The 27,533-nt window shown below is 41.4% G+C and overlaps 1 protein-coding gene across 1 annotated transcript; it reads left to right on the top strand.

Annotated features, from left to right (window-relative positions):
- The first annotated feature begins 69 nt into the window (after nt 1–69).
- On the top strand, nt 70–27,484 carry eif3ea (eukaryotic translation initiation factor 3, subunit E, a). Its single transcript, XM_053881782.1, has 14 exons — nt 70–109; nt 840–939; nt 2,644–2,761; nt 2,857–2,974; nt 3,707–3,749; nt 5,477–5,581; nt 11,706–11,831; nt 12,204–12,328; nt 15,888–16,014; nt 16,219–16,320; nt 19,768–19,877; nt 25,723–25,825; nt 26,345–26,479; nt 27,336–27,484. Exons 1-14 carry the CDS (start codon nt 105–107, stop codon nt 27,369–27,371), a joined length of 1,353 nt encoding a protein of 450 aa, XP_053737757.1. The 5' UTR covers nt 70–104; the 3' UTR covers nt 27,372–27,484.
- The last annotated feature ends 49 nt before the right edge of the window (nt 27,485–27,533 follow it).

Below are 27,533 nucleotides of genomic sequence, written 5' to 3'. Positions count from 1 at the left end.
ACTTTAAGGAAAACCCCTCCTGTATTGACTTTAAAGGTTAGAATAGCGAACAGCAGTTGTGCCAGTTAACTGACCACAGTGTGCCGGTTAACAAATTTCTGCATATGTGGTAAGTGAATGACTGGCAGATTGTCAAGGGTGTCCCCAAGCTTCTAGCTCAAGTAAACTCATCTCATTCTAGCCAAGTGAAACATGCCAGTATGTCGACTCAGTGGAAGGGGATGTATATTAATGAATGTTTATTTCAATCTCCTCTAATATATTGTAATTACATTTGACATTTATATGATGATAATATATGATGATAAATAGATATTAAATAAGTAACATTATTGATATCTTCCATGCAGACCAGTCAATTTGGAAAAGGAGCAGAGTGAAGAACAGTTAACAGTAATATTGGCTCCTTATTTATTCCCACTTGGAACATTGGTTGTGTATAACTGTGTTAGCTTGCGTCTGTGTGATGCCCTTCATGCTTCATTGTGTGCTACTATCATTCAGTTACATCTGATCGTTGAAGTCTTTTATCCAGAGTAATATTGAAAACTAGCTAAATACAAATACATAATATCAACAAATATCAAAATCAAATATTTGAAATTCCTATGTATTACAATGCATTATTTGATGTGTGGTGTCATGTTATGAAATTCCAAGTTTATGAGTGAGACAACACGACTATTATTATTTTATTATCATTTTTGCTTCACGCCGACTTCTCTGTCTATGTTGTCCGGGTATTTTCCCCGTTTCTGATTGGCTGTGATGCGGGGCATCCTGATTGGTCAGCGTATGCTCACACAGCGGCAGCAATTCTGTTTCCGCTTCCTTTTCAGTCGGAGCAACATGGCGGAGTACGATCTCACCACCAAAATCGCCCACTTTTTAGATCGTCATCTTGTTTTCCCTCTTCTGGAGTTTCTGTCCGTTAAGGAGGTGAGTTATTAATTCAAAGCTGAACACATCCCATGCTTTTGTTGGACTTCATGAACGGTGTGCGGCTTTTAAGGAGCTGTTGAAGCTACACGCGGTTTTCACATTCGCATGCGCTGTAAAGTGGTGCACTTTTAGCCCTGTTCGACATCCTGATTTCAAGATAAAAGCGTTGCCTATAGTTGTTAATACTCCTCAAAACAGAACAATATCAAAACTACCTGAACGCTCTCGGTCGGATTTGTTTTCCCGCGCCTTCTACTGTGTTTATTTGCAAGCAGCTGTTATCGGGCTCATCCTTTGCCCTAATAATGATCCCACCGCAATATATTATAATACATTCTGCTCCTAATCCACAGTCTTCTTTCATCGACGGTGACGAGACAACGCTATATATTCAGCATTTAGGCGCAGTTGATGATTTGTGCTCCGTATATTTCGCTCTGCCAACTATTTTCTTTGTTATTCATCAGGACTGGTTGGTGGCAAGTTTCGATTGAGCTTGTAATGGCCGCTTCCAGTGTGATAATACTAAACTCCCTATATGGTCTGAAGACACCAGAGACATATCATTTTAGTTTATCGTGCAGTCTGCGTGTCATATTTTTCTAGCAGTGAATAATTGTATTTGAATTTTAACTGCAAAGTGTAGCATGTGAAATGCAGACTGTAGGGATTATTGATTATATACAGCGCACACAATGCAGTTATTGGAATCATCCTCTTTTTGCTGTGTTTTTTGCCCCATAATGAATGTTACCCCGGGTTGCTTAAATACACACTCCAAATGTAAATAAAACATTTTTAATACAAAAAGAACAGCATGGTATGTGGCAAATAAAATCCACTTCACCCCAAAAAAACCATGTTGCCCCATCTTTGTTCAACTTGAGCACAATTTGTCCCAGGAATAAGAAAGGAATGATTTGCAACAGCAAATGAATCACAGACAAGTCTCCATTGTTCGCCTTCATCACACATTGAGTTCCCTCATCTAAAATGTGTTCAAAGTAAGATGTTCACCCAGTCCACACACAATTATTAAAGTTGCTGGGTGTGTATTGCACCTCCAAGTTTCTACAATGCATGTCATGTATTTATTGTATTTCATATGCTTGTTATGGGGTGATACTGGGTTGGACTCTATAAATGGGGTGTCCACTCATCTGTCTCTCTGTCCCCTGCCAATGAAGTCAGTGGTCGAACACGCTGTGAAATTCCAGCTTTATTTTACAACAGAATAATATGAATGGCAATGTGTGTATCTGACTGAAGTTTGGCGATGCGTCTGTAATTTCTCTTCTGAACAGATTCAGATTTCTTTGTCATGCAGAATGAAATTACGCTGCGGTTATATAATGAACAATAAAAAGGGTTAAAAAAAACGTAACAGTATGTGCAAAGATACGTGGTAGATGTAATAAGTTAAAATTGAGTGAGTTTTTAAGTTTCTTCAGAGGTTGAAACAAACCCACTGAATCTCTTTGCTAGTGACGGAATCATGGCACAACAGGCTCAGTAACACCAGGGAAATTAATGGGCAAGGCTGTGTGAGATTCTACCTACTACAAAACCCAGCGTCAACCCTTTCAATGATCTAAAGGACTTTGAATGAAACAAATAAAAACTCAACTTCATTAGACAACATATCCCTATAAATCTATCTAACTGCGTTGGAGCTGATTTACTGTTATTCCACCCCCTCAGATCTACGATGAGCAAGACTTGCACAAAGGAAAACTGGAGCTCCTCAGTGACACCAACATGGTGGATTTTGCCATGGATGTCTACAGGAGCCTTTATTCCGAAAGCGAGATCCCTCAAAGTAAGCAAACTTGTTTTCCTGTTTTACTTTCACACTCTGTTTGGTTACTCAATGAATGCGGTGTATAATTTTGCCATTTATCCACCATGTTTCAGCTCTGCGGGAAAAAAGGACAGAGGTTGTGGCCCAACTGAAACAGCTGCAGTCGGAGACAGAACCTATTGTTAAAATGTTTGAGGATCCAGAAACAACAAGGCAGATGCAATCCACAAGGTAATGCTTCTTTTTTATCACCACTATTTTTTTGAATAAGGAAAAAAAGTCTTGGTTATCTTAACTTTAAGCTAAATAACTCAAAACCTGTAATAAAATAGACAGTTTAACTGTACGTTTTTGGATGACTTCCTTTCCCATATGATTCACATTAAGGTAGAAGTAGAAAGTGCTGCAATAAATGTAATCACATCCTTTGTTTTGATTTTTTTCTTGAGTATAACCAGGATTGCGTATTGGCAGCTTCAACATGTATTCTGATACTGGAATGATGACACAACATACTGCGATGCAACTGCAGTAATTTGTTCAGTCGAGCCATTATTTTAATCTGGGGGAAAAAAAGTTGAAAAGTTGAGTTATGCTCATGAAAACAGTTTATTCTTATGAACTCTGTCTCTCACTGTTAACTGTCAGTTAAAGTTTGCCAAGTCCAACAGAGGAAAGAACATCTCCCTTAATCAAAATAACTCTTTACAGATGGATGCCATTTGTGGTGTTAATCACTGTAGCAGCATAGAGATATCATTCTAGTGGACAAACTACATACCATATTGTAGTATTGCCAGAATCACGCTAGTTTTGCTTATCAATATTTTCTTTCACCCAAGAATAACCTTTGTAATGATGTTCCGAATTTGATAATTCTTAAATGTCATTTGGTACCTAGTTTATTCTAGTAAAAAAAGTAGCTTCCCTTAGGGGTCTCAAATGTCTTTTTTTTCTCCACAGAGATGGGCCAATGCTCTTCGAATATTTGGCAGAAAAGCATAACGTAAGTTGTCCTCATCTGCTGACATCTCACTACTTCATTGTGTTTTCCCATGGCTTTTGTGTGAACTTGTAGTTGTTTTAAGGGTGCTGTGGGTGGGGACACATTAAGGCCGCTGCAGATTTGCTTACCGAAAAAGTCCTTTTCAAGCTTTGTATGGCTTGCACAAATTCTGTGGACATTTACATTCTGTGGTGAATTGTTAAGAATAAATGGAGCAGCTCGCGATTCGTGGATTGCGCCGCAAGAATGCCGGAGGTTCTATATTTACCGTGATGTTTGGTTTCTTACTCTAAGTTACTGCATGCTGTCTGAAGTGTGTTGGTCAACACGGCTGAGGCTCAAAGGAAGTTCAGCAAAAAGATGCAGTTCATCCTTTGACAAACTGTTTTTCCATGCGATACCTTATTACAGTTGGTGTCAAGAAAAAAAAAAATATATATAGTGTACTTTGTATAGGTTGATTCAAATGTCAAAAATGTAAAATTAATCCAAGAAAAACAAGTTTCATTGTTAATTTTATTTATTATTTTAGTTATTTAAAAATTAGTGCCACCTGCAGCCACTGAATGAGGACGTAGTGCCTGATCTTATAATACAGTCAGACATTTGGATGATCTGAGAAGACGCTCTGCTCTGTGTAGATGGTGCTCAGCGCTAATACTTCTCATATTACGGTATTGAACTTAGAACTCAAGACTTGATCAGCAGCATTTTTTTGGTGAATAAAACAGCCATAATGATGTGGTGTCCTTGGTATGTAGCCTCGAAAATGCGCCACACTTCCAAATAAGAAATGGTGTCAGTGTGGTCAGGATGCCATAATTACTGCTTAACCACTCGTCCTTGGCTGTTGGCGCTCAAGTAGAAAACAAGATTTGCGTGGTTAAAAAGCAGCGTCGTCCAACAGGTCGCACACCTCGATGTTCAGCAGCTGTTTTTTGCAAGTTAAGCATTTCAGGAATGCTACACAAGTTATTGAGTTTTAGAGAATGAGATTTGTGCTTGATTTCTCAACTTTCCAAAACTCACAACTTTCCACAGTTAAATAAGACGATTGTTGAAGCAAGTCCATAATAGACTGAGTCGTTTTGTACCAAACTGTTACCGATCAGAGGCGAAAGTGTCTCTCCATTGGGGTCTCCTTAACTTCATATGCCTGTAGGCACTGAAAACCCAACTGAATTTGGCTTTCATTAAATACTTTTGCCGTTGGTTTTCAGAGATGCAAATACTACAGTAAAATTTGAAGCCAATATTATAGACCATATCTTTTTATTCATATAGCAAGCTGGGCTTTGGGGTTACATCGGGCTATTTGTTAGAGTCAAGATCTTCCAATGCTTGAAAGAAGGAAATGAGGTTGATGAAAAGGTCTGGTTATATTTAGTTCAGCTTTGAATTCTGATGTAGCGCTTTGGGTCATTTGAAATTGGCAGCGCATACCTTCGAGCCCTCAGATGTCTTGTGACAGAAGGAATTTGGTATGGAAGTGTGGTTGAACGATTCTGGAAGCTGTTGTCATAGACTGGTGACATCTGCGCTGAATTCCTACTGGAATTTGTTCTTGAGTGTGTTTGGCTTTAGTGGAATATAATTATCCACTTTTTTTCCTGTATTGTTTAACCAGCGTAATTGCAGTGTGGCTGTATATTAATTCTCAATCTGTGCATTGGCTCTGGCAATACGGCTCCTTGTTTACATTTAACACGACCTTATTTGACTTCTAGTTCCGCCAGGAGTACTTGGACACGCTGTACAGATACGCCAAGTTTCAGTACGAGTGCGGCAACTACTCCGGAGCCGCAGAATACCTCTACTTCTTCAGAGTCTTGGTAAGTGTGCAGTCCTGTCCGACAGTCTCTCGCTGTTTCTTTTCTACATTAACTCCAGGCTCTCCTCTGACACAGTACAACTGAAGGTTGCATTACGTTTCCCAGATGACTTTTATTCCCCAACAGGCCGACGCTTGCTTAGAAGAGGAATGGAACACTTAGGAGTAATTGAATGTGAACAGCTTACGTCATTGCCCATTCAATTCCCTGCACGTCTCCTGTATTAGGAAGAGACTGCTGCTTTAGGTCTAGAGCCTCTTAAACAGACCTAAGTGATCAGTGGCAGACTCCATATGTCTGTAATCTCCTCACAGAGCTGGCCTCACTAGACAGATTATTGATTTGAGAGAGTCCCTGGTCACGACTTATTTGCTGTGGTCTGTGCTGTGCATGCTGGGCATCAAATAACTGGCTCATGTTTGGACGTAAATATTTAAGATATATATGGGTGATAGTTGTGTGAGAATTGGTACAAAAGTGGTTAGTTTTATCATTCATTTATTGAGGTTATTTAATCGATAAAGCGCTGAGATTTATAATCAAGTACAGCCCAGTGTTATGGTTGCTCATTTAGATGCTAAATCACTGCTTTCAAAAGTGAGAGAAATAGGAGTTCTTTCTGACAGTGCCCCCTTGTGTTTCCACCAGACACGCTAACGCAAGATACACCTGCCACATATGGTGGCAGTAGAGTGTCACTCATGACGTACAGTTTTTCCAATTCTCGCAACCGTTTGTATCAACTTTTTTTTTCATCAAATTTGATGAACATGACTTGCACCTGCTTCTGCTGCTGGTTTGACTTTTCTATGACAAATATCTTTGTGCTGATCACATGGTTATGTGTCATTTCACAAGGTTTTGGTTTGTTTACTTGTATGATTGTTGATCACAAATGAAATCAGTACTCCCTGCAATGAATCAGTTTTATTCCTTGAATGTTCTTGTGAATTGTTCTGGTAAAGGTGGTCCCTGAGATCAAAAAGGTTAAGAACCCCTGATCTAGCGACTGATGACCTCCAGCGTTTTAGTTTGTGAGAAATGGCATCCCAATGTCCGTCGACCGAGTGGTTGGGCGGCGGCATTCTGGTATTTTCTTCCCATCAAACTTCTGTTTTACCTGCATGTTTGTGGATAAGATGCACCACAAACATCAGTGGTGGTGGGGAAAAAATACGTCATCAGTGGAAATGCCCGGCGGCCTTGTCCCGAGGGAATTTGAAAGATGACAAAATACTTACAGACTTTCAGATGATCCCGGAATTATTTAATTAAAAAATTTGATTCCTAGTTTCTCATGTGTTTGAGCTTTTCCTACATCCAGTGAAGGTGTGTTTTCAGCTGCTGGACACTTAAGAGAATCGCTGGGATCTGTTTAATAAATAATGAGTTTGCATTTAAATCCGGCAATCGCTCAGATCTGCGTGTGTTATGTCAGTCGACAGATTGCTTTGCAGTAAATGAGGGAAATCTGTTGAGCTTCTTGTGTTTGGAGTTGTCAGCAGTGCCATGCATGTTAGTGTGTGTTGAGGCAACAGGATCCATTCATTTAAAATGACTTCAGAGAAATCGACAATGAATGATCCGAGGATTATACAGCACAATTCATTTTGCAACTTCAGGCAAGACAATCTTTTTGTATTGTGAAACATTACTGCTCCCACTATATCCAAGAATTGACTCACTTTGTCCACCTCCCTGTAATGCTTTGCCAGAGACGTTTGATTTACTTTTTTTTCACTGTGACTGAGACAATATAATCTGCCATCAGATGCACAGTCCGTTCGTCTGTCATCTTTGGCCCCGAGAACCATCTGTATGAGTTATTTTTCTGCTGCTGTGATATTTGCTTGTTGTCAGTGTTGATGATGGATTCACCAGCGTTGGCACATCCTCTTTCAATATTGCCAGCCCTACTGATGATATTTCATTCAATTCACAGTTGATATTTTTTGTAAATGGTGACTCATCTCTCATCATCAGTGCTGGAGGTTGTCATACCTGCTTTGTTGGCTGAAATTACGGCCTTAATTTCTGAGCCTTGCTAACAGGTTTTGGACTGTGCATTGTTAGCGGTATCACGATACTATTACAATTATTATTATTATGATTCGACTAAGATTACCGAGTCAGATACATTCCAGCTCTCGTCCTTTATTCCTCTTTATCTGTTCTCATCTTCATCTCACACAAGTTAATCTCTGCATTGTAATAACCACCTCTAGAACGGTCTTCTATACTTAAGTTAGCACTGCTGTCATTACACACTGCAGGTTTAAGATTTTCTGTGAAGTGGCTGTGAGATGGTGGCGTGTTCTCTGGCATCCATGTCTTCATCCTCCTGACAACCCTCCGCAGGTGCAAAGACTCATTTTTAAGAGGGATGCACCGATACCAGTTTTTTTCCATTAGTGAGAGTAGTGTACGAGTACTTGCTTTGAGTGCTTACCGATACTGAGTTCTTACACCATTACACATGGTTACTTTGAATTACTTTTTTTATTATTTTTTCTTATATATCCTTATTTGAACAACATTCCTTACTATGTTTTTCTTGTACATGGGTGAGGGCCACAAGTTTTGCTGCAGTACAAACACAAATTTTACTTAATTGTCAGCAACTGAAATTCAGGAACTATGTGCTGCAGTAAAGTGGTATCGATTTTGTGGTGTTGGTGGCCACTCTATGAGTACGAGTACTCATAGAAACAGCTAGTGTAGTGTCTTAGATTAGTTGCGTATTGCTACTGTATTTCCCCCCAACGTCTCTTACACACAGTGCGTAACTTGTCAACTTCACTCAGCCTGGGATGTTGCGATAATGCGAGCTTACAATTTGCCAGACGTTGCAGTTTCCAAGTGTAACAAACAAATTGATAATAATAATAATAATTTTAATAATAATGGATCATCTCCCATCGATTCAGAACAGTTTTAACAGCTCAAAGTTTTCTGCAGCTGCAAGTGAACTTAAGAAATATTCACCTTCAAACGTATACATCAGCACTTCCTAAAGCAGCCAAGCTCCTAAATATTTGCATTTCTGGAATGGTTTAGGTCAATCTTGTCCTGTTTGAATCGTCAGCGTTTAATACTCTCCTGCATCTTTTGAAAGATGGGGACTTGAGCCTGACATGCACATTCACTTTGTTGAAATATCCTTGCCGGAATAAAAAAAAAAAACTTGGCTTAGTCGCCCCATGATGATGAACCTTCGTCACTACAAACAACCCTCTTAACGCAAAGCACTTGGCCTCTTCATTTAATGTGTTTTTCAATGATCTGCACACATTTGGAGCAGGAAGAGTTGCATCTGCGATGGCATGAGTAATTTGGCCAAGCTTTTTCCATTTTGTCTCAAACAAACATACATTACAGAAAAGTCTTAGAAAGTTCACAACACTCACCCCCTCACCCCACTTCTGCTAACAGCACTTGTTTATGGCTTTGCTGTGCCATCCAAATAAACCAAAATTGCTTTCACTGAAGTTGTCCTGAACAATTATCGTGGCAACTCTAGTAATTTGATTAAAGCAACATGAAGGACAAATACCCACTACACTGTTCTAATACGTTTATTTTTGTTCACTCAACCTGCTTCCTCTTTTGGTCCCCAAATACGCTAAAGTGCTACCCTATTTGGTAAATGTTGATGACATAATGAGGACAAGTCTCGAAATAACTTAATTTTCCGGAGATCAATAATTGGTTAAACAAAAATGACTTGTGTTTGAAAGTGAAATGGAATTGGTTTAAAAACATTTTGAATAAAGTAGGTTTTTGGTCGGGAGAAGCGATTGCCCATTAGTTTCGAGTCAGAGGACAGAATTCATTTAAACAACAGAAAGGTAACCGTGAAATATGTTTTCATTACACACAAATGAGCTAAGGGCAAAAAGGTTTTGATTCTAGAAATGTAGGCTGGTGTGTGTGACCCAGTGGTTTCAGTTGCTGCTATCTTTTGTTTATAAACCAACTTTTGAAATTCTCTGATGTGGCAAAAGTCTCTGTATTGTTTCAATGATGATAAATCTGATCTTCACTGGGTGCTTGTTCTTCTCTGTCCCACCATGCATTGGGAGAAGTGAAGTTCCATAAAGTCACTTAATGTGGGAAACCCAGTCAATTAAACAAAGGAAGCGAGGCTTGCAAAATCCCTGGCTCAGGTCCGATTACAGAGTGGCCCAGCCCGAAAAGAGCAACTTATTCATATCATCACCTAATGCAGGGATTGAATGTTAAGAATAAAGATAGGGTGTCCTCCTGAGTCTCTAGCACAGTAAATTTATTGTTGCTGGTCAGTCAGCGAAAATGGGCCTGTGTCACAAACCAATGGAAACATAAAGTAACTGCTGGAAAACCCAGCTTTCTCAACTTTTCTTGGATGTCCACTGGTCAGTGTGAGGATTTTTTTGTGTGCGTAAATACTTAAAGATTCCATAGTGAGCTTGTGGTCAACCAGGATTGAGAGGGGATGCACTTAATCCACAAATCTTTTGTAATCTGTCTTCTGTGATCGAAGCACTTCAGGGGTTCATGTGTGAGAGGTGAAGTTTTGTGCTTTCTCTGTGAAAGTGAGCAATTACGCTGAGATTACCTACCGTTCCCCACTATTCCCTGATGACAATTCTTTGACGGAAACTCTCTGGGAAGCTCTGAGGTAAAAAAAAAAACCCTCCTCATGGTCTGACCAATATCAGCGTTTTTTTGCCGGAAACCTGCTCTTTTTTTAGTGTTTCCTCTGCTTGTACATCTGCCTGGTCTCACAGTCGGCTTGAGCGGTTGTCCTGACTGCGAACGGGGGCGTGTGGTTAGCAACTAGGTTTCTCTGTCTGCTCACCCACCCCAACTTCCTGCTTGACTCATGTCACTCTGCCTGCTGTTTAGTGTTATCATGAACTGTTGTGGCCCAGAGTTTCCCATGGGCCCCAGGGTGTTGTCCAAATGTCCTTTTGTCAGGGTGATTGGCCGCCTCTTGTTCCAACGCAAGCTGTGTTTCACTACCACTGAGAGTAGTGTTGAGCAATGCGGTTTATCATTCAAGTCTTTTTATTGGTGTTACCGTAAATTCTGGACTATAGAGCGCACCGGAGTTTTAGCTGCGCCCAATGAACATAAGAAGGAAAGTTGTGCTTTTCATTGTGTACGTCTCACTGGTCTATATGCCTCAAGTGCCGGCACATAGAAGATGTGCCGGTACACATTGAACATTTAAGTGCACTTTTAAGTGTTAAAAATGCACAGTTTTCCGACACCACAGCCGCTCTCAGCTGCTGCTTCTCATCTCCGGTCCTTTGGGAGATTGGGTCTGTTGGCGGAGCTGCGGTCTCGCAGTAAAAGCAGCGCATTCTAAGTGTTTTATGATAAATAACACGCATGCTATGATGCTCTTTAACCTGTAAAAATCCATATATTATATAAACCATGATAAAAAGGGTGCAGATTATAATTGGAAAATTACGGTTGCATTATTGCGATAGCCATTAGTGTCATAAACGAAAGTTCGTATGAAATTGTTCATCGATAATAAAAACCATGAACCTGGATGTCAAGCTTTTCTGATCACATAATGTCCATGTATGTGGTGGAGAAAACCTCATAATTGTCTGGAGTGACTATTTGAATATTTCGCTGGACTGAGGAACATAATTGTCATTTCTGTAATTTCTTTCTTGTTCTTGAGTCTCGCCCTAGAATCTCTAGTTGAAAGGCAGTAACTTCATTGCTATGTTAATTGTCCAAAGGCATTTGTCGATGCAAGAAATTGCACCAATCGTCTGTAATGCGAAGAAGCAGAATTGGCATGCCAAGCTGATTTCGAGCAAATTTGTCACCCACATGACTGGCACATACGGTGCTGGTGCGGTCTTAACATAATGTGGTAATCTGCAAGTATTAAAGTTTAATAAAAACTGAGCGGGCTTTGCTCATGTCGTCATGCCTCATTCCCTGTGAATATAACATTTCATTTACCCAGGGTGAAAAAAAACCTGACCACATTACGCCACAGAGCCTCTATGTTGCCACCAAGCAGTATGAAAAGATTCTTCATCTGATTTTGGCTTTGAGCACAAAAGAGATTCCAAGTGTGATTTCTAACAAAACTCTTTGCTTCCTCTCCAAGGTTCCTTCTACAGACAGGAACGCCCTCAACTCTCTGTGGGGTAAACTGGCCTCTGAGATCTTGATGCAGAACTGGGACGCTGCCATGGAGGATCTTGCCAGGCTGAGGGAGACCATCGATAACAATGTATGTGTTTACCCACTTCTCCGAATACGATGCCTCATTTCCATTGCAAGACGCGGAGTGTCATACTGGCACATCCTCCACAAAGTTCTTTGGCTCTGGATTTCCATAGATTTTAACCTCTTCAGTGAATACTTTCTTTTTATTGCTAATAAAAAATCCTAGCTTCTTCCCATTCCAGAAACATTAATTTGACTGCCATCCAAGAATAACTATTATACAGTCATGCCGAATAGTGACAAGTGAAAGTGTTGAGTGGAGGTGTTGACATGCCATTATTTTACACCACCAGCTGCAGTTGTCCCCAGACATCTACTTAAGTTAAAAATGCATCAAGCCCAAATTAAAAACGGACTCTTCTTCTTTCCAATCTAGTCTGTGAGCTCTCCTCTCCAGTCGCTGCAGCAGAGAACGTGGCTCATTCACTGGTCGCTCTTTGTCTTCTTCAACCACCCGAAAGGCAGGGACAACATTATTGAGCTGTTCCTCTACCAGCCGCAGTAAGTAATCCTGAAGCGACTACATTTTCTGCTCCTTACCTGAGCTTTTGTCAGGGGTGTGTTTTCTTTACATATCTCTGAGCTGTCTGGAATCAGAACATCCTAATGAAGGTCTAATTTTGATGCTTACAAATAAGAGTTTTGATGCATATACAGAGCGACTTCTTTCTAAACATTTGTGTTAAATACTGAAGTGTGACTTAGTTCTGCTGTAGAACTGCCTTGCTGGCATATTGAGATATATATATATATATATATATATATATATATATATATATATATTGTTTGGTGTCGAATCTGAAATCCGACACCAAACAATCTAATAAGAATTGGCCGAAGTCAGAACTTGTGCTGTGATGAGAAAAATCAACCTCAATTCACCCGATGGCTCAATCTCAAACCCATCACCAAGTGTGGTGAGAAATTGACCATGGTTTGGTCGACTCTAATACTTTAATGAATCCAACCCAACAAGTGGAGGTGCTTGATATTCCTTTTTAACTCGCTTGGATTAAACGTAAGACCGATGTAGTCACATGATGGACGCCATATTTGTGCCTTTTAAATCTGTAAATAATTCTGGGTCCCAGAGGGATCAAGATAAAAGATCAGTTATGTTGCGTTTCAAGAAAGCCGTTGACTTTAATAGCACATATTTGGACGCTGGGCTTCTTCGTGAACCCTGCTGGTATTTTTAAAGTGGTTTCTGAAGTGTGTGTTTTCGTGTGGTCTGTTTACTCTCCAAGACGAGAACGGGGCCATGTGTATTGCAGATCGGAAACTTTATACACTGTGTTAAGATTTGCACACGGCCTATTTTAATGTCTTTACCCCCGACCCCCTGTTCTGATTGCAGGCTCGTATAATTGTACAGATGATTGGGCTCCTTAGACAGTATGACAGGCGACCACAACACAGCACACTGAAATGTCTGGTTCCATGAACTTTACTTAGTTTTTAATTTTATTGCGGGTGATTAAGGAGGCCAGCCCAATAATTACTCATGAAACCCTCACCCAGCCATCTGTGTGGACAAACTGAGGTAGTTTTGTGTGCTTTGCAGTTTCACAGCCTCGAAACCTCATGTTTTCTCGTCTGAGGCTTGGCTGGCTTCGTGTTTCCCATCTCTTGACCAGAACTTCCTTTGGCTGGAGTGACCAGTCGCTGGCCTTGAGCTCCACACTTGACCTCCCTTGTCCCGCCAGTCAGCAGATACAGACTGTAGCCTTGATATTTGGATGAAGCCTGCACTCCTTCAGACCAAATCATACCTCTTCCCTGACATGGCAGGTACAAACCATCCAACTAGTACTGAGCAGTAAAACAAAGTCCACACCACTTGTTTAACATATTCCCCCTCAACAAAACATGAAATAAGAACCCTTTCTCTGTATTCTCCCACCGCTCCCTCCGGTGGAAGAAATTTGAGCGATATGTGAGTTCTTGGCTGCATGCCTCAGCTGCATCTTTGGCAACACTTTTTTGCCTCTATGCACATTGAGTAAAGGAATGGAAATCCCTAACGTGGGGTAGAATGAAGTTCCCCAGATATGGAACATTGACTCATGGAGCATTTCTTGCTACTGGAGCCCCCCCTCCACCCCCCTCAGAGAGTGAGTAGGTGTAAGTTAATCAGTAACACAGGACGCTGCTCTGCGGTCATCCGCAGGAGTCTACTACAAAGAGGGAGAGGGGGAGCGCTTCTCTAAATCCTGGTTGACTTTTTGCCAAACAGCCACCGCTGCTTTTAGACTCAACATCACAACTGCCACAGGTCCCCTGACCCTTTAATTGTTTCGTCTAATTAAACAGTTGTCGGTTCTCTTTCAAGACCATGTGGTCCTCTGGACTTCAGAGTGGGCCGTTTCAGGTCTCCCTCAACCCTTGGCTGGCTCAGGTGCAAGGACTGTATATTTAGAAGCCGACAAAGTGCTTCCTCATAAATGTGTTTTTTGTACAGTGAAAAGCACGTTTGTTAATGTCTGGCAATGAGATCACATCATGCAATGCCAACGCTTAAGTCCTCTGATCTCAGTCCTGGAAACGGTCACCAACAGTGACCCCGTTACTCGACAAGAATTTCCTGATCCATGTCATATTTTGGGCAATGGTTTAGATTTAATGTTAGGCTTGTTCAGCTTCATAGCTACGTTTTAGGGCTCCCATTAAAGATACATTTGACAGTCAACTAGTGACAGATTATCTGAAAGATTTGTCGGCATATGAGATGTATGGGTTGACAAACAATAAAAAAAAAACTGACCATTATGTCCTTGTATGGTGTTGAATGTTTTGAAACTTTGTATTTGATATTTTGTTGCACATAATGTGCTGTTAAAGGTAAGGCAAATGTTGCTTTTCAATTTAGTCTCCGTCTGTTGTACTTTCGACGTTTTGAGAGTGATGGTCCCACACGCTCAGCCATTTCCCCTCTTACTGCAGATTATGCTAAATTGAAAAAAAATGTGATAATGTCATTGTTAGTCGACGCATGAAGCCATTGGCAACAAATGTAAAAGTCGGTTATAGTTGCCTGTCGCCAACCTACATTTGTCTGTAGATGCACCTCTAAAGTTGCAACGCAGGAAAAGAGCTGCACGAGCAAGGGCAACACATGTGAATACACTTATTAGATTAGATTACATCAGATGGCCTTTATTTGTCCCACAATTCCCTATGGAACTTCAAAACTCCACCAAAACCTAATCTGTTCATTCTCACGTTCATTCATCAACATAACATGTTCAGAAAAGTACTTACAGACCAATGAATGCAGACAAAAACTTTATCGAATCATAATATCATCATAAATTTAGTGTACAATGCTCCAGGAAAATCTTTTTACTTGGTGTGTTCTGAATAACAGCTATTGCACGGAAAGAATTCATGTAAAAGAAGGAACGCTAATGTTTTTTGGGCAACATCCCATATGAACGATTTACCCTGTGTACAAGAAACACACCACAGATCATTACAATAGTAATAAAATAAAGATTTTATTGGGGACATTCATTGCAGCATGTGTTGACTTTTCTTTATTCCGAGACTGAAGAATAGCTTCTGGTTATAAAGCGATTAAAGCAAGATAGGTGAATCGTTATTTTTGTTTTGTTACGTTTGTGTTATTACTGCGGTCTCACAGCTGGTGCCGATTATCCCAGGCGATTGTCCAGACGTATGTGATTTGTATTTGTTTTTAGCGCTGTCTTGTCTTCAGTGTCTACAGCCAGTTTGGAAAAGGCTGCCCCTTCTGGCTCAGGTTAGATCGCGGGCCGGTTGCTGATTACTGATATGGATCTTCTCGTCAAATTTCCTTTCTCTTCCCCTCTCGCTCATTGGATACTCATGAAAGCAGCCGCTTAAATCTGGTACCCATACCCGGCGGCGTGGGGTCCTCTGAGGACATTTATCCATTTGGCTTCAAAGGGTTTTTTTTGTCGTTATTCCACCCAAATGTCAGGGGCCCAATTGGAAAGCACAGTGTTATTATGTGTCCTTGTAAAGATCATGTCTTTGCTTACATTGCAGCAATAAGTGATTGCTTTTGTCCCACGTTCAGGTACCTCAATGCCATCCAGACTATGTGCCCTCACATCTTGCGTTACCTGACCACTGCGGTCATTACAAACAAGGATGTACGGAAGCGCCGGCAGGTTCTGAAGGATCTGGTGAAAGTCATACAGCAGGTAACAGACCTCTTTTTTTTTTTAGCCTGTGATGTTTGCACATACTTCGCAGGTCGACAAGAACAAGTGGCTGGCTTTCAGCCACGTAGCGTAGTGTGATTCAGGAGTATTATCTGTACCTTTATAATGCAGAAGCATTTTGGCATAAGTGAAATAAATGCCCTTGTTGTCTTTTTTGTCCTTACAAGATGTAATTTCTTTCAGGAATCTTACACCTACAAAGATCCAATTACAGAGTTTGTGGAGTGCCTGTACGTGAACTTTGACTTTGACAGTGCTCAGCAGAAACTGAGGGAGTGTGAGTCGGTAAGTAAAAGCCTCGCTTGTTTTCTGAAACTTCCAGTAATCCCCACCATTCTTCCCCAAATGTGAAAAGGGAGTTTTACAAGGCTCAGGATGATCTAATGTGTCCGAAGACCTGCTGAAATTTTAAACAGAACTTTGTTGTAAACATTGTCTGCAACCATGTGATCTCTGACCTTCTGCCAGCCCCTGCTAATGGTTGGAGTTGTGCCTGGTCCTGTCCAGACAGAACACTGACAGCCTGTGTCTTGTATTGTCCTGTCAAATTTAAAGGTCCTCTTGCACACTCACACCCTGAGTCAGGTTTGAGTCAGTTTTTTTTTACGATGGTCTGTAATTGAGACATCACATTTGCCGTTTACAACAAAGGCCCCCTGATTCTAGTTTTAGCAGAAATGTGTGTCATATCCCCTCGGTTTTAATTTACTGAGTTGAGTATAACTGGAACTTTCGGTCTTTCAGAGTTGTGCTGCCGTCATAATTGTCTTTTGTGTGTTGATGACAAAGCAGACTGCAGTGAAATGATCTGATTATTGGACATGACCTAATACAAGATAATGCGATTAACATATTCCACTCGGGTTAACGGAGCCATCTTCTCACAGGGACAGTATTGTCTACTGATTCTGAGGTGCACACTAAACTAAGGGTTTTGGGCTGTGGAGTATGAGAATGTACTACCCTAATGTTGGGAGTCATTTCCAAAGATGCGTAATTCAATATCACGATGGTTTCAAGTGGATCAGCCACTTGATAAGATGGCTGGCTAGAAATGTGTTTCTGGAGTAAAATGAATATGTTGGTTGCTGGAACATGTTTGCTTACGTGGTGAAGAACATTATTGAAAAGATTTTATCAGCCATCAGGCTAATGCAGTGGGGCCATATCAGAACTTGAGGTGCTCCCAAGTGTAGAAACTTACCTCAGTTTATCTGAAATCGAAGGACAAACTGACACAGTATGATGCGAGAATTAGCTGCTAGTGTACATAATAGTGCATATAATTTAAGGTTGTCACAATACTATTATTCCAAACTTAATAAGATTTTTAAACCTTTTTAACATGTTTTTCAACAAAAGTGTTGAAGTTCCGCTAGCAACCTACTTCAGTCATAATGGTTATTTTGGTATGTTTCTTTTAAAAACACGGAGATAACAACCATGATCGTGTACCCCTCCATGATGTGTTATGTGCAGTCTGCTTGTTTCTACCTTGTTTTCATGACTTCAAAAGCAATTCATCTTTAAAAACAGATCATTTTTCTGAAGGCATGGCGGCTCTCACTTAAGCCATGGTTTAGCACCACAATCGTTCACATGTAGCGGAAACCCTGCAAACAGCATTGATGCTGGCCTCGGTACCACAGTAACAACAATAATCAGTATATTACAGTAAGGTAAGGCACTGCCGCACTGACTACTGCAGCTGGCAGAACGACAGCTGGATATGATGTTCGACGTATCAAGTATTAATATTTTTTCAACCTTAATATAAATGCCTTTTTCAGTTCACTTCGAGGTTCACGTGGTTGTACTGGTTGATCCATGAACGCCTTTCCCAGAGAGATTCTTTGTGCGACAATCACTGGAAAAAGATCGACACACACGACAGGTGTTCCAACTCCGGATGCCTCTTGTATATTTTTTTGTGCGTAACTTAATCTCAGGGCTCATTCTTCGCACACACGGTGTAATTTGGTGTTCCCCGATGATTCGATAATTTGACCTGCCGCAGCATAAAAGCTTAGCGTTGAGGGTTATTCGGGCTCTTTTTCATCTCTGCCTTCTGACGATAAGCCTTGAAAATCAGAAACATCTGGACTGATCAAATGGCGTCTTTGCAGGGGCAGATGTTTATAAATCATAGCTGCAGTTAACTGAAAATTCCATTTCATTATAATTTCTTCTAAGCAAGTGGAATACATCTCCGATTACCCCTTTGCAAGTTGGAAGGCTGTAATCAAACTGGTTTGTATTTTGTTGTGCCCCCTGTAAGCAGGGTGACTGAACAATATGCCTGAAGAGTAAATGAGATTTTTCCTGTGAATTGGCCTCCAGGGGCCGTCTCCAAATGATACCAACACTCAACAATATTAGAGCTGTATCCTGTTTCAGCAAAGACATGACACACGCCCTCAATCACCAACCTTGTTAAACACTTGCGTGCACTTTTAAAGGAACACTCTGTCAGGCCTTGACCTCCCTCGCTGGGCTCTGTTTACAAACGGCTGTGGTTGAAACAGATGCTCAATCCAAACTACCTTTCAGGTCAAAGCCCAAGTTATTCCAGGTGCTTGTAATACCGGCCTACCTGTCAGTCTTATCGGAGCAAGTCCAGTAGGCACAGCAAACGGCTATTGACCTCGCTCGAGCGAGGTGGGTGGTTCCTTAAATGTTAAACGGCACCTTTAATGCATCACCTGGAATGGTCTGCAAACAGTTTCCCAAAATGGATGCTTTTGAAGTTGGTATTGAACTTTTGCGAAGATTTTGCGATGTGTGGATTGAATGATGTAAATGGATACTCTGATGTGATGAGCTCTAATGGTCAGCAATAGTAATTCATCACGTCGGTGAGGAGACCAGCACCGATCAATTTACTGATTGGTATAATGGCTGAAAATTGTTATTGTTTTCATCCCTGCTGTCATCGGTTCGCTCACCTATCAAGTTATTCCAGCTGGAACTCCAGGCTAAGAAAGTGTGGTTTGACGTTTGTGAATAAGCCAGTGGTCTTTTCATTCTACCTAGATTCTGAATCACTGGCAGATGCAGGATTGGTTTCATGTCATAGGAGGTTCTAGCCTACCTGTGTGTGTGCAAACTGGGCTTCTTCAGACTCTCTGAATTTGTGTAAAGGCTGCGGTCAGAGTCCCAGATGAGAGTAATTAGGAGGCTCAACTGTTCAGAGTTTATCAGCGTGAGATAACCATTGTCATAGCTGCTGTGTGCGAGTCCTGATAGCACTCGGTAGTTGGGATTTATTCGAGCAGAACTCTTGAGCTGATAGCACTTCTCTAAACATTTGAACTTTTGAAGCCCGAGGTCTGTGATGTGAAATAGTGGAGAGATGGAATGTGGAAAACGCTGAGAAACGTGAGCATTTCACACTGGAGCTCCCCTGGGACGTCGAAGATGGACGAGTAGACCAGCTGCCCTTGTGTGAAGGCGCCCGCACTCAACTGTAGTTCGTATTGTAACAAGGCACAGGTGACGTGTCAATGAAACGCTTGAAAATATGCACCATAGTCCAGAAGATGGAAACAGAAACTCAGAAATCTGTCAAGTATTTTGTTCCTGAATGTGTCAAAGAAAGGGCACGTCTAGGAATACCCATGAAAACGGGGAAATATTTCATTCCTTTTGTGGAAGAAACTCATATTCATCAATCATGGCTTCTCGAAATGCACTATGTGGACAATATCATCAACTTGTATTGCTTTCCTCCAGGTTCTTGTCAATGACTTCTTCCTGGTGGCTTGCCTTGAGGACTTCATCGAGAACGCCCGTCTGTTCATCTTCGAGACCTTCTGCAGGATTCATCAATGCATCAGCATCGGGTTTGTACAAGCCCCTGCCGCTTCCAACGACACAGGAAGCAATGTTTGCTATCTCTAGACGTTCAGCCAGCAGGAAGCTCTGACTACAGGCTTTGTGATCCCAGATAAGTGTTTATTGCCCCTTGCTAGCAAGGCGAGACTGACCCCTGGATAGTTCACAGAGAGATGTTTCTGGTTCCACGTCTCCATAGGTTATGAAATGCACTTGAAGTTTCAGACCACCTGTCGGCAGATTCATGACGTCCTTGGTGCCGGTCAAGGTTTTAATTTCATCACACGTGAATGTCTTTAATTGACCGAAGGTTGCGAGTATTTTGGTGATCAGTATTTTGTAGTGACAAGTACACCACTGTTTTCCCCACATGGTTATTGGTCTGTGTTGGGCTGGTTGTTTTTTATAAATGGACTGATCACTGAACTGAAAAGGTAGTTCATCTGAAAACACCCTGGAACATTTTTCATTGGCCAATAATCACATTTTTGTATGTTTGATTTATATTCCTATTGTGGCACACGGACAATTAACTTTATATAAAAATGAATGGGAAGTTGAAATGGATGCCTTTATGGACAGTGACGGCTTAGTGTGTTCTTCTATGATGTCCGCATGATCAATCATGCACTCTAGTTATCCTGCATCTGCAGTGCAAATTTCCCAAAGCCATCAGGGATCATTTTCCCTCTGAAATATTCCGGTTGCCAAACATGCAAAAGGCTGCATTTCAAAGACACCCAGCAAAATGCTGGATGCTCAGTGGAAAAGAGGGAACAACTTGGTTCTGTTGACACAAAAATGATTGCACCGCCGCTATATAGAGCCATGTAGGTCTGCACTCAAGGTTGAACTGTGGAACATGATCAGGGTCTGTCCAAATCTCCAGTTGCAGATTGTCTGGAATTGATTAGGAGCACTGGTTCTTTTTTGGCAGACTTGCTGCAATTGGATCCATTTAGTTGTTAGGGACCGCAAAGGTTAGTGGTAACACTGAAAGAGGAAGTCATGCTGCAATGTTTTTTTTCAGCTTTCCACCTTTTTTCCTGTTTCCTCAGGTTGGTTTGGTGTGGAACTCATAATAGACGTCCATGTCTTGAATGCCGTTCTATGGATTTCTGTGTTTATTTTCAGCAGAACTGTGACGATTGGCATCGGATTCCTATTTTTGATAAATGCCCAAATTCCAACTCATTAGCCGCCGGCCCGGGCCACTCTCCGCACCCATGCGAGATCGCGGAGGAATTAGATGGCTGCTTTTAATGAGGACATTTTTACAGCTGCTGGCCCTAATGGTTTCACAACGTTTTTTTTTTGGTGCCTGACTTTTACCCGGATTAGGAGACAAAAGTAGCTCAGAAGTTGTAATTGAGTTATTTTTTGCCAGAAAATCTTATGTGAAAAGATCTGTAGGCAATGGAATTGCTCTTACACATCCTTTGTCTAGACTCCTTCAGTATTCCAAGTGTGTTTTTAATTTAGTTGTTTCCCCACTTTAAGCTGTACTTAGTGCCTTAGTCTTTCTTTAAATCTGTTAGTGGCAAGACCCAACGTTGACCTCATATCCACACGTGTCCACCGACATTGAAAGTAAATGATTGAGGCGTGATTATTTGGACACTTTCCCCCCCTCCTCTCATCACTCGATAGCATTTATACACAACAGCTCGCTGGTAGTTGGAAGACGTGTCTTGTGTATTTGGAGGAAACGCAGAAGATCTTTCCACCTCACAATTGAGCCATTAGAACGACCACACGATCATTTCGGTTTCCCTGAAAAATCAATTCTAACCCAAGTCGAAAGTGAGGTTGCTCCAAATGGCCAAGGAGCCTCCCAAACACCATCATATGTTAGTATTTAGCAATGCATTCATTTTGGGTCAGTCATGTTAAGAAAAGAGGGGGGGGGGGACTTTTAAGAAGGATCTCCCATCCTCCTCCTCTGGAACAAAGCTCAATGATTCGCCCCCTTCTGTGATTGTGAGGTCGGGATTTTAGACCCACAGGACTCCCCTAGCCTCAAGTCGAAAGCTCAGGAGCCAGAGCCAGCGAAGGGTCGAAATGAAAGTGATCCTTCTTCCCCAGAGGAATAGAATCATGATTGTGTAAAACAAAACCAGCCATGGAAGCTGTCTGCTCGGCTTAAGGGCCGAAGGATGTCAATGGTGTTGGTTGTTTTGGGTCTCGCACAGTCCCTTTTTCATGTCTGCCCTTTATTTTTTTCCCCTTCCTTTTTTATATTGCGCTCCAGAGTCTTAGCAGAAGTAGTTGGCATCAAAGACAATAAGGATATCAGACTTGACCTCCTCTGATATACAAATGTCCTTCCCGAGAGTAAAACGTTACCAGACTTGCTATTATAAATTAGATTAGAAGGGTTTTGGTTGGTACAAGCCATGATCCAGGACCCTTTGGGCATTCACTGTTCCTGTGTTCTGTCTCAAAGATCACATTTTGTGGGGTGAAGGGTGAGACTAACCTGCTGGCGAGGAAACCAGATCATGTTTGTTTTGATCATTGCGTTTGACCTGGACTTGACTGACATGTGCCCCCACTTTGTAGAAACGACAAGCAATACGGTCAACGCTACTGAGTCGCAGTCATATAACCAGTCCACGTGATACGCTGTGATACATTTCACACAGATGGAATCTGGAAAAGCACTGTACGCCGACAGGGAGCTTATTTCACATAATTGCATGAAAAACAAATTACGCTTTCAAATTGAGAAGGAAAACTTCCATGGTTTTGGTTTAGAACCTGCTCATGGTAGCTTACAAGCTGTGAGTCCTATCAATGTCTTCAACACTGTCGCCAGCTTTCTTAACCATAATGTTCAGTGTCAAATGTGCTGTGCCGCCTCAGGTGTCAGTTGAATTTATTTTTATTTTAGTGATTTGATCATATTCTACGATTTGACAAGTCAAAGACTCGGCCATGGTCTCTGTATCCACTTGTTTCAACTGGAGCTTGACTACAATACTAGTGTGGGCTACAGCAGTTAGAAGCCATGCAAGTAAATGGCGATTCCTTTTTAACCATCCTAAACCTGGGTGGAACTTCAGAATGGGGCTGAACAAATATAGACAAAATTTAATAAATCGATACTCATACCAGATATCCAAGTATCATAAGATACCATATGGCAATGGGTTTTGAAAAAAAAACACTTCATTTTTTGAACACAAAATGATGTTGAAAGTCAGATGTCTATGACAGACTGTTGGTCAGTCTTGGCTGTACAGTGAAGGGCAAGTGCAAAACTGTTTGCTGTTGTCATAGCTTTTACAAACAGGACCAGCAGTGGAAATTGAGATCATTTCATTTCTTGTAAATTCCATTTACGTACTCTCTTTTCAAGTTGTATCTCTAAGAGACTAAATATAAGGGATTGAAATCAACATCGATTCATTCATAAAGTGCTGACTAAAATATAACCTCATTGGCAACATGTTCCCTCTGAGTTTGCAAACAAGATGATAGATGCAATGCGTGTTTCATCATACTGCTAGTTCTACGAATGGTAGAAGATTAATTAAATTTTATACATTTTTCAATGACTTCCGAATTCGGAATGGTGTAAGTCCATGTTAGAGCACGGAACTGGAAGCAGAAATGTCAGCAGGGGGACTTAAGAGTGCCGGCTGCATTTTCTAGTTCAACTTTCTGACAGAAAATGTGTATTGAGAAATAAAGTTGCACATTGACATGTGCGTCTCCTGTCAACTTGTTTTTGATTTTCGGTCTTGAGTTGTATGTCGAGAATTGTCTACAAAATGTTTGGTGTAGATATCTGATGGGGCTTCTCCAGGTCTGAGGTGCGGCAGTGGCTTTCACTGATCCCTCCTCATGAACACTCCATAGATGATTTGAGAGCGACAGTTGATGGCAGTAATGATGCTGGGACCTGTTGTAGGTCCATGGCGTGAGAAGCCCGAGCAGACTGTAGTTCAGTTACCGCTCTGCTGCATTGAGTCTAACCCAATGTGATTAATGGACCAGGAAGTGATCATTAGCGGGCTCAATTGTTTTTATAGGTCCCATAACACCAGTACTTTTTAAAAAATGAATTGATAAAGCTACCTGCTGCTCTCCACCTGTAGGAGGGGTTTCGCAGTAAGAGAGGGGGCGGTGGCGTTTGTGGGCACATTGACTCTGGATATTTATTGAGTCCCTCATATGAAATGCGGTAGGCGTAAAGGCTGGTGGGGGTCAGGCGAAAGGAAGGGGCAGGAAATGTTGGGGGGGAAGGGAGTCTTGATGGGGGTATCAAGGGGGTCTAGTTATTTTGAAAGGCACAAGGGAAGCCAGCTGCAGTGAGGAAGGCTCTGGATCAAAGAATGCCAGTCACCCTTAAACCTCCCTTCTTCTGCCGTGACACATCCACGTCCAGCTCTATTAAAGCAAAGTACTTGTTCTCTAAGGCGAGTCGCGGGTCAGGCTCGCCGTGCGGCGGCAGCCAGATGCAACCGGCGAACAATATTGTGCGAGTGTGCCGAGAATTCATCGCACTGTGGTCCACAACAAAGCGCTTCAAATTGAGTTGGCCTCGCGAGTCTGTAAATCAAAGTCCCATTCATTTAAAGCTCCATTAGAAGTGTTTCAGGAGTGCGTTTCATGCTACACCTTTTTTGCCTGAAGCGCTCGGTGCGGCTCGTTTATTAACACTGTCAAGTGAACGTAGCGACTGGTCATTTGGCAGCTAATGTGAATCATCCATCATAAAACCTGTTAACTCTCACCAATTTGCTTTGTTCTTCTTTTCCCCGCTCAAGTTTGAGGCTTCAGAAGTCCGACAATATTGTAGAGGAATATGGAATCTTCACCAAATCAGAGCAGAGACCAGTGGTGTTTTGTTTTTGTTTTTTGTTGTGCAAGATACAGTCTTGACATCATCTGCCATTTCCATGTCACGTATGAAAGGAAACAAAAAAAGACATTTAAATTATATAATCCTTTTTATTTATTTATTTTGGCCAGAGTGTCATTATTTTTTAACACCCCATAACTAAGAAGATCCACTGAATGGGATACAATATACATAGAGTATAAATGAAAAGAAAATATGTAAATAAGTACGAAATTGCGAAAACAGATTTTGAAAAGCATCATTGCATTATAAAATGGCTTATCATAGTTCTTTTTAGATCCATTTTATTTTTAAGAATGTTCAATAATAAATGTACAGTACAAAAGAGTTATGTTTTTATGCAAAGCATAAAACTATGGTAGCATCTTTACTAAAATCTTTTTTTTTTATTTATCCATTTATTTAGAACCCTTTCTCTTCAAACTAATAGTCTAATTCATGTGTGAAATGGTAGTAATTTTTTTATTACAAAACATTACATTTAGAATTGAGATAGTAATGGCTATTTATATGCTGAAATTATTGTTATGAGCATTTCAAGATGATCAGTGTCATTCTGACTTTAATAGCCATTTATAAAGTACTTGCTTATTTACCGCAAATAATCATTGGGATATTGTGTAGTGAAAATCTGTCACTGTGGTCATTCAGGCCCAACAAGATTCTTGCTTTATGGTGATGAATCGCTGCCTGTTATGCTGCTTATACACTGATCGGACAAGTTATTATTTATGGTAATATATGTTCCCTAATCAAAAGTGTTTTCTATGTGAGGCATTTCACACTCTTAAGTTTTGGTTTAAGAAAATACTAAAAATGAAAAGAGATGCATGTCTACGCGAAAATCAGCACATGAAATGGAAATTTCGTTGAATGACCCAATGTGACCAGTCTCAAAAATGAATACATCAAAGATGAAGTTTCATTTTACAAATGACCTGTGTGTCTGCTGTGTCTTTAATATGTCATGTCTTTGTCAACAGCATGCTGGCAGACAAGCTCAACATGCCGCCAGAGGAGGCAGAGCGGTGGATTGTCAACCTGATCCGCAACGCCAGGCTGGATGCTAAGATTGACTCTAAACTGGTAAGAATTCAGTGACATATACTCAATGTATCATGGAGTCACTGCAGTTATTGAGGGAAACATTTACACGGGTTCAGGTTCAAGTTTAAGATGCTGATGAGTATTACATTGGCATTTTTAACTAGTTGAATCTTGTGAAGTAGTAAAACCCCATGCTTTATCTGCTTCCAAAACATGACAAAGTCCCACTCACTCACATTGTCAGTTTTGGACACGAATCATCCCAGTGGTCAAATATGGCACTTGAGAAACGCTGAATGTTTAACAAGATGATTTTGTTTTGTCGGCTCTCACCGGTGTCAGGTCTGCGTTGTCATACCACGCTGCGTGTTTTGTCACAAACATCCCGACAGTTCTCTGTAATCAGCAAATCATAGCTCAGTTGTGACAGAATGACATAGAATTACCCACATGTGGCACAATGCGATGGGAACGCGTGGCGCTGCGGAGTGTTTTCTGGATGTTGTGATTGAAACAGCCCACATGCTTATCTGCCCTCTAACTCGTCTCTATTTCCAGGGCCATGTGGTCATGGGGAACAACGCCGTCTCCCCTTACCAGCAGGTGATTGAGAAGACCAAGAGCCTTTCCTTCCGCAGCCAAATGCTGGCCATGAACATCGACAAAAAGCAGGTCCAAAGCAAAAGGAACGAGGTGAGAAAGTGCTGCATTGTGCATCGACAGCCATGACACGCGCGCACCTGCGCTCGCGGTCTGTCGCTGGAAGGCACGCACTTGTCCTCCTGACCGATCAGAAGGTCAGCATGAGCTCAGTTCAAAGCCCCTTAAATGATCAGCTCAGAAGAACAAGGCTGAAGAATGTTGATGAACAACCATCAACAAAAGCTCTCTTTACACGAAATCAGCCAGTAAGAGCAAGTTTAACAGAGCTAGCGCTTTCATCCCGCCTTTGCTCTTCAAAGGCCTAATGACAAGGTAGATTCCAAACAACCATAAAACCAGGCCTGAGCACGGTGACTCAGCACCACAGCGTAAATAAGGTGGACCCTCACACTGGCGTTTGGTGAACATTAGTCAAAGCCTGGAGTTGACTGCACTTAGGACCTGCTGCAGATGTCTGGCTGAGGGTCCAGTCATCCCAGTTAAATGTGTTTTGATGTTGACCGTGCGCCGCTTCAGGGTGAGCGTGACCCTCATGTCCCACTTGCTGCACTCTGAACTGGTGGTCCTTTAAACTGTTGGCCACCGATTGACTCGTGTCTGCCTTTTACTGCAGAAGAAACGGCCCTCATTGAGAAGTTTTTTTTGTAATTGGACAAAGGAGACTGCAGTTGTATTTACATCCTGCTGTCCTGAAGGCAACAAATCACTCCTTTACTTTTACTGCTTGCCATCTGGGCTGGGTGTTTGGGGTCCCTGTCAGCTCTCACAGCCACCCAGCGTCATCGGCAGAACACACGTGAGACACGCTAAAAGAAAGGGAAAAATGTCGGCTGGAAAGTGCTTTCACATTTTTTTTTTCTCAGACTTTGTTTCTTTTTTTTTTCAGACTCCGAGCTGGGCTGGTCAAGATTCTGGATTTTAGATGATCTAGCGAGAAATCATTCGAACATCTACTCCCACATTTCTCTCTGGAAAACAAAGTGCTATTTTGTTAAAGCATCAACAGTTCAATAAAAGTGACCAAGCAACGCTGTGGCCGTCATTGCCTTATTTCTGGACATTACAAATTGTGGCTGAGGTTTGA

The sequence above is a fragment of the Synchiropus splendidus genome, chromosome 12, assembly GCF_027744825.2.
Source record: "Synchiropus splendidus isolate RoL2022-P1 chromosome 12, RoL_Sspl_1.0, whole genome shotgun sequence".
In the NCBI taxonomy this organism is placed as follows: domain Eukaryota; kingdom Metazoa; phylum Chordata; class Actinopteri; order Syngnathiformes; family Callionymidae; genus Synchiropus; species Synchiropus splendidus.
This window is presented reverse-complemented; position numbering and strand designations above follow the sequence as displayed.

What these genes read in the sequence shown, in the direction of transcription:
- eif3ea (XM_053881782.1), top strand. An exon ending in CGAAAGCGAGATCCCTCAAA is followed by an intron (nt 2,762 to 2,856) that starts GTAAGCAAACTT and finishes ACCATGTTTCAG; the next exon opens with CTCTGCGGGAAAAAAGGACA. An exon ending in CTGTTCCTCTACCAGCCGCA is followed by an intron (nt 12,329 to 15,887) that starts GTAAGTAATCCT and finishes TCCCACGTTCAG; the next exon opens with GTACCTCAATGCCATCCAGA.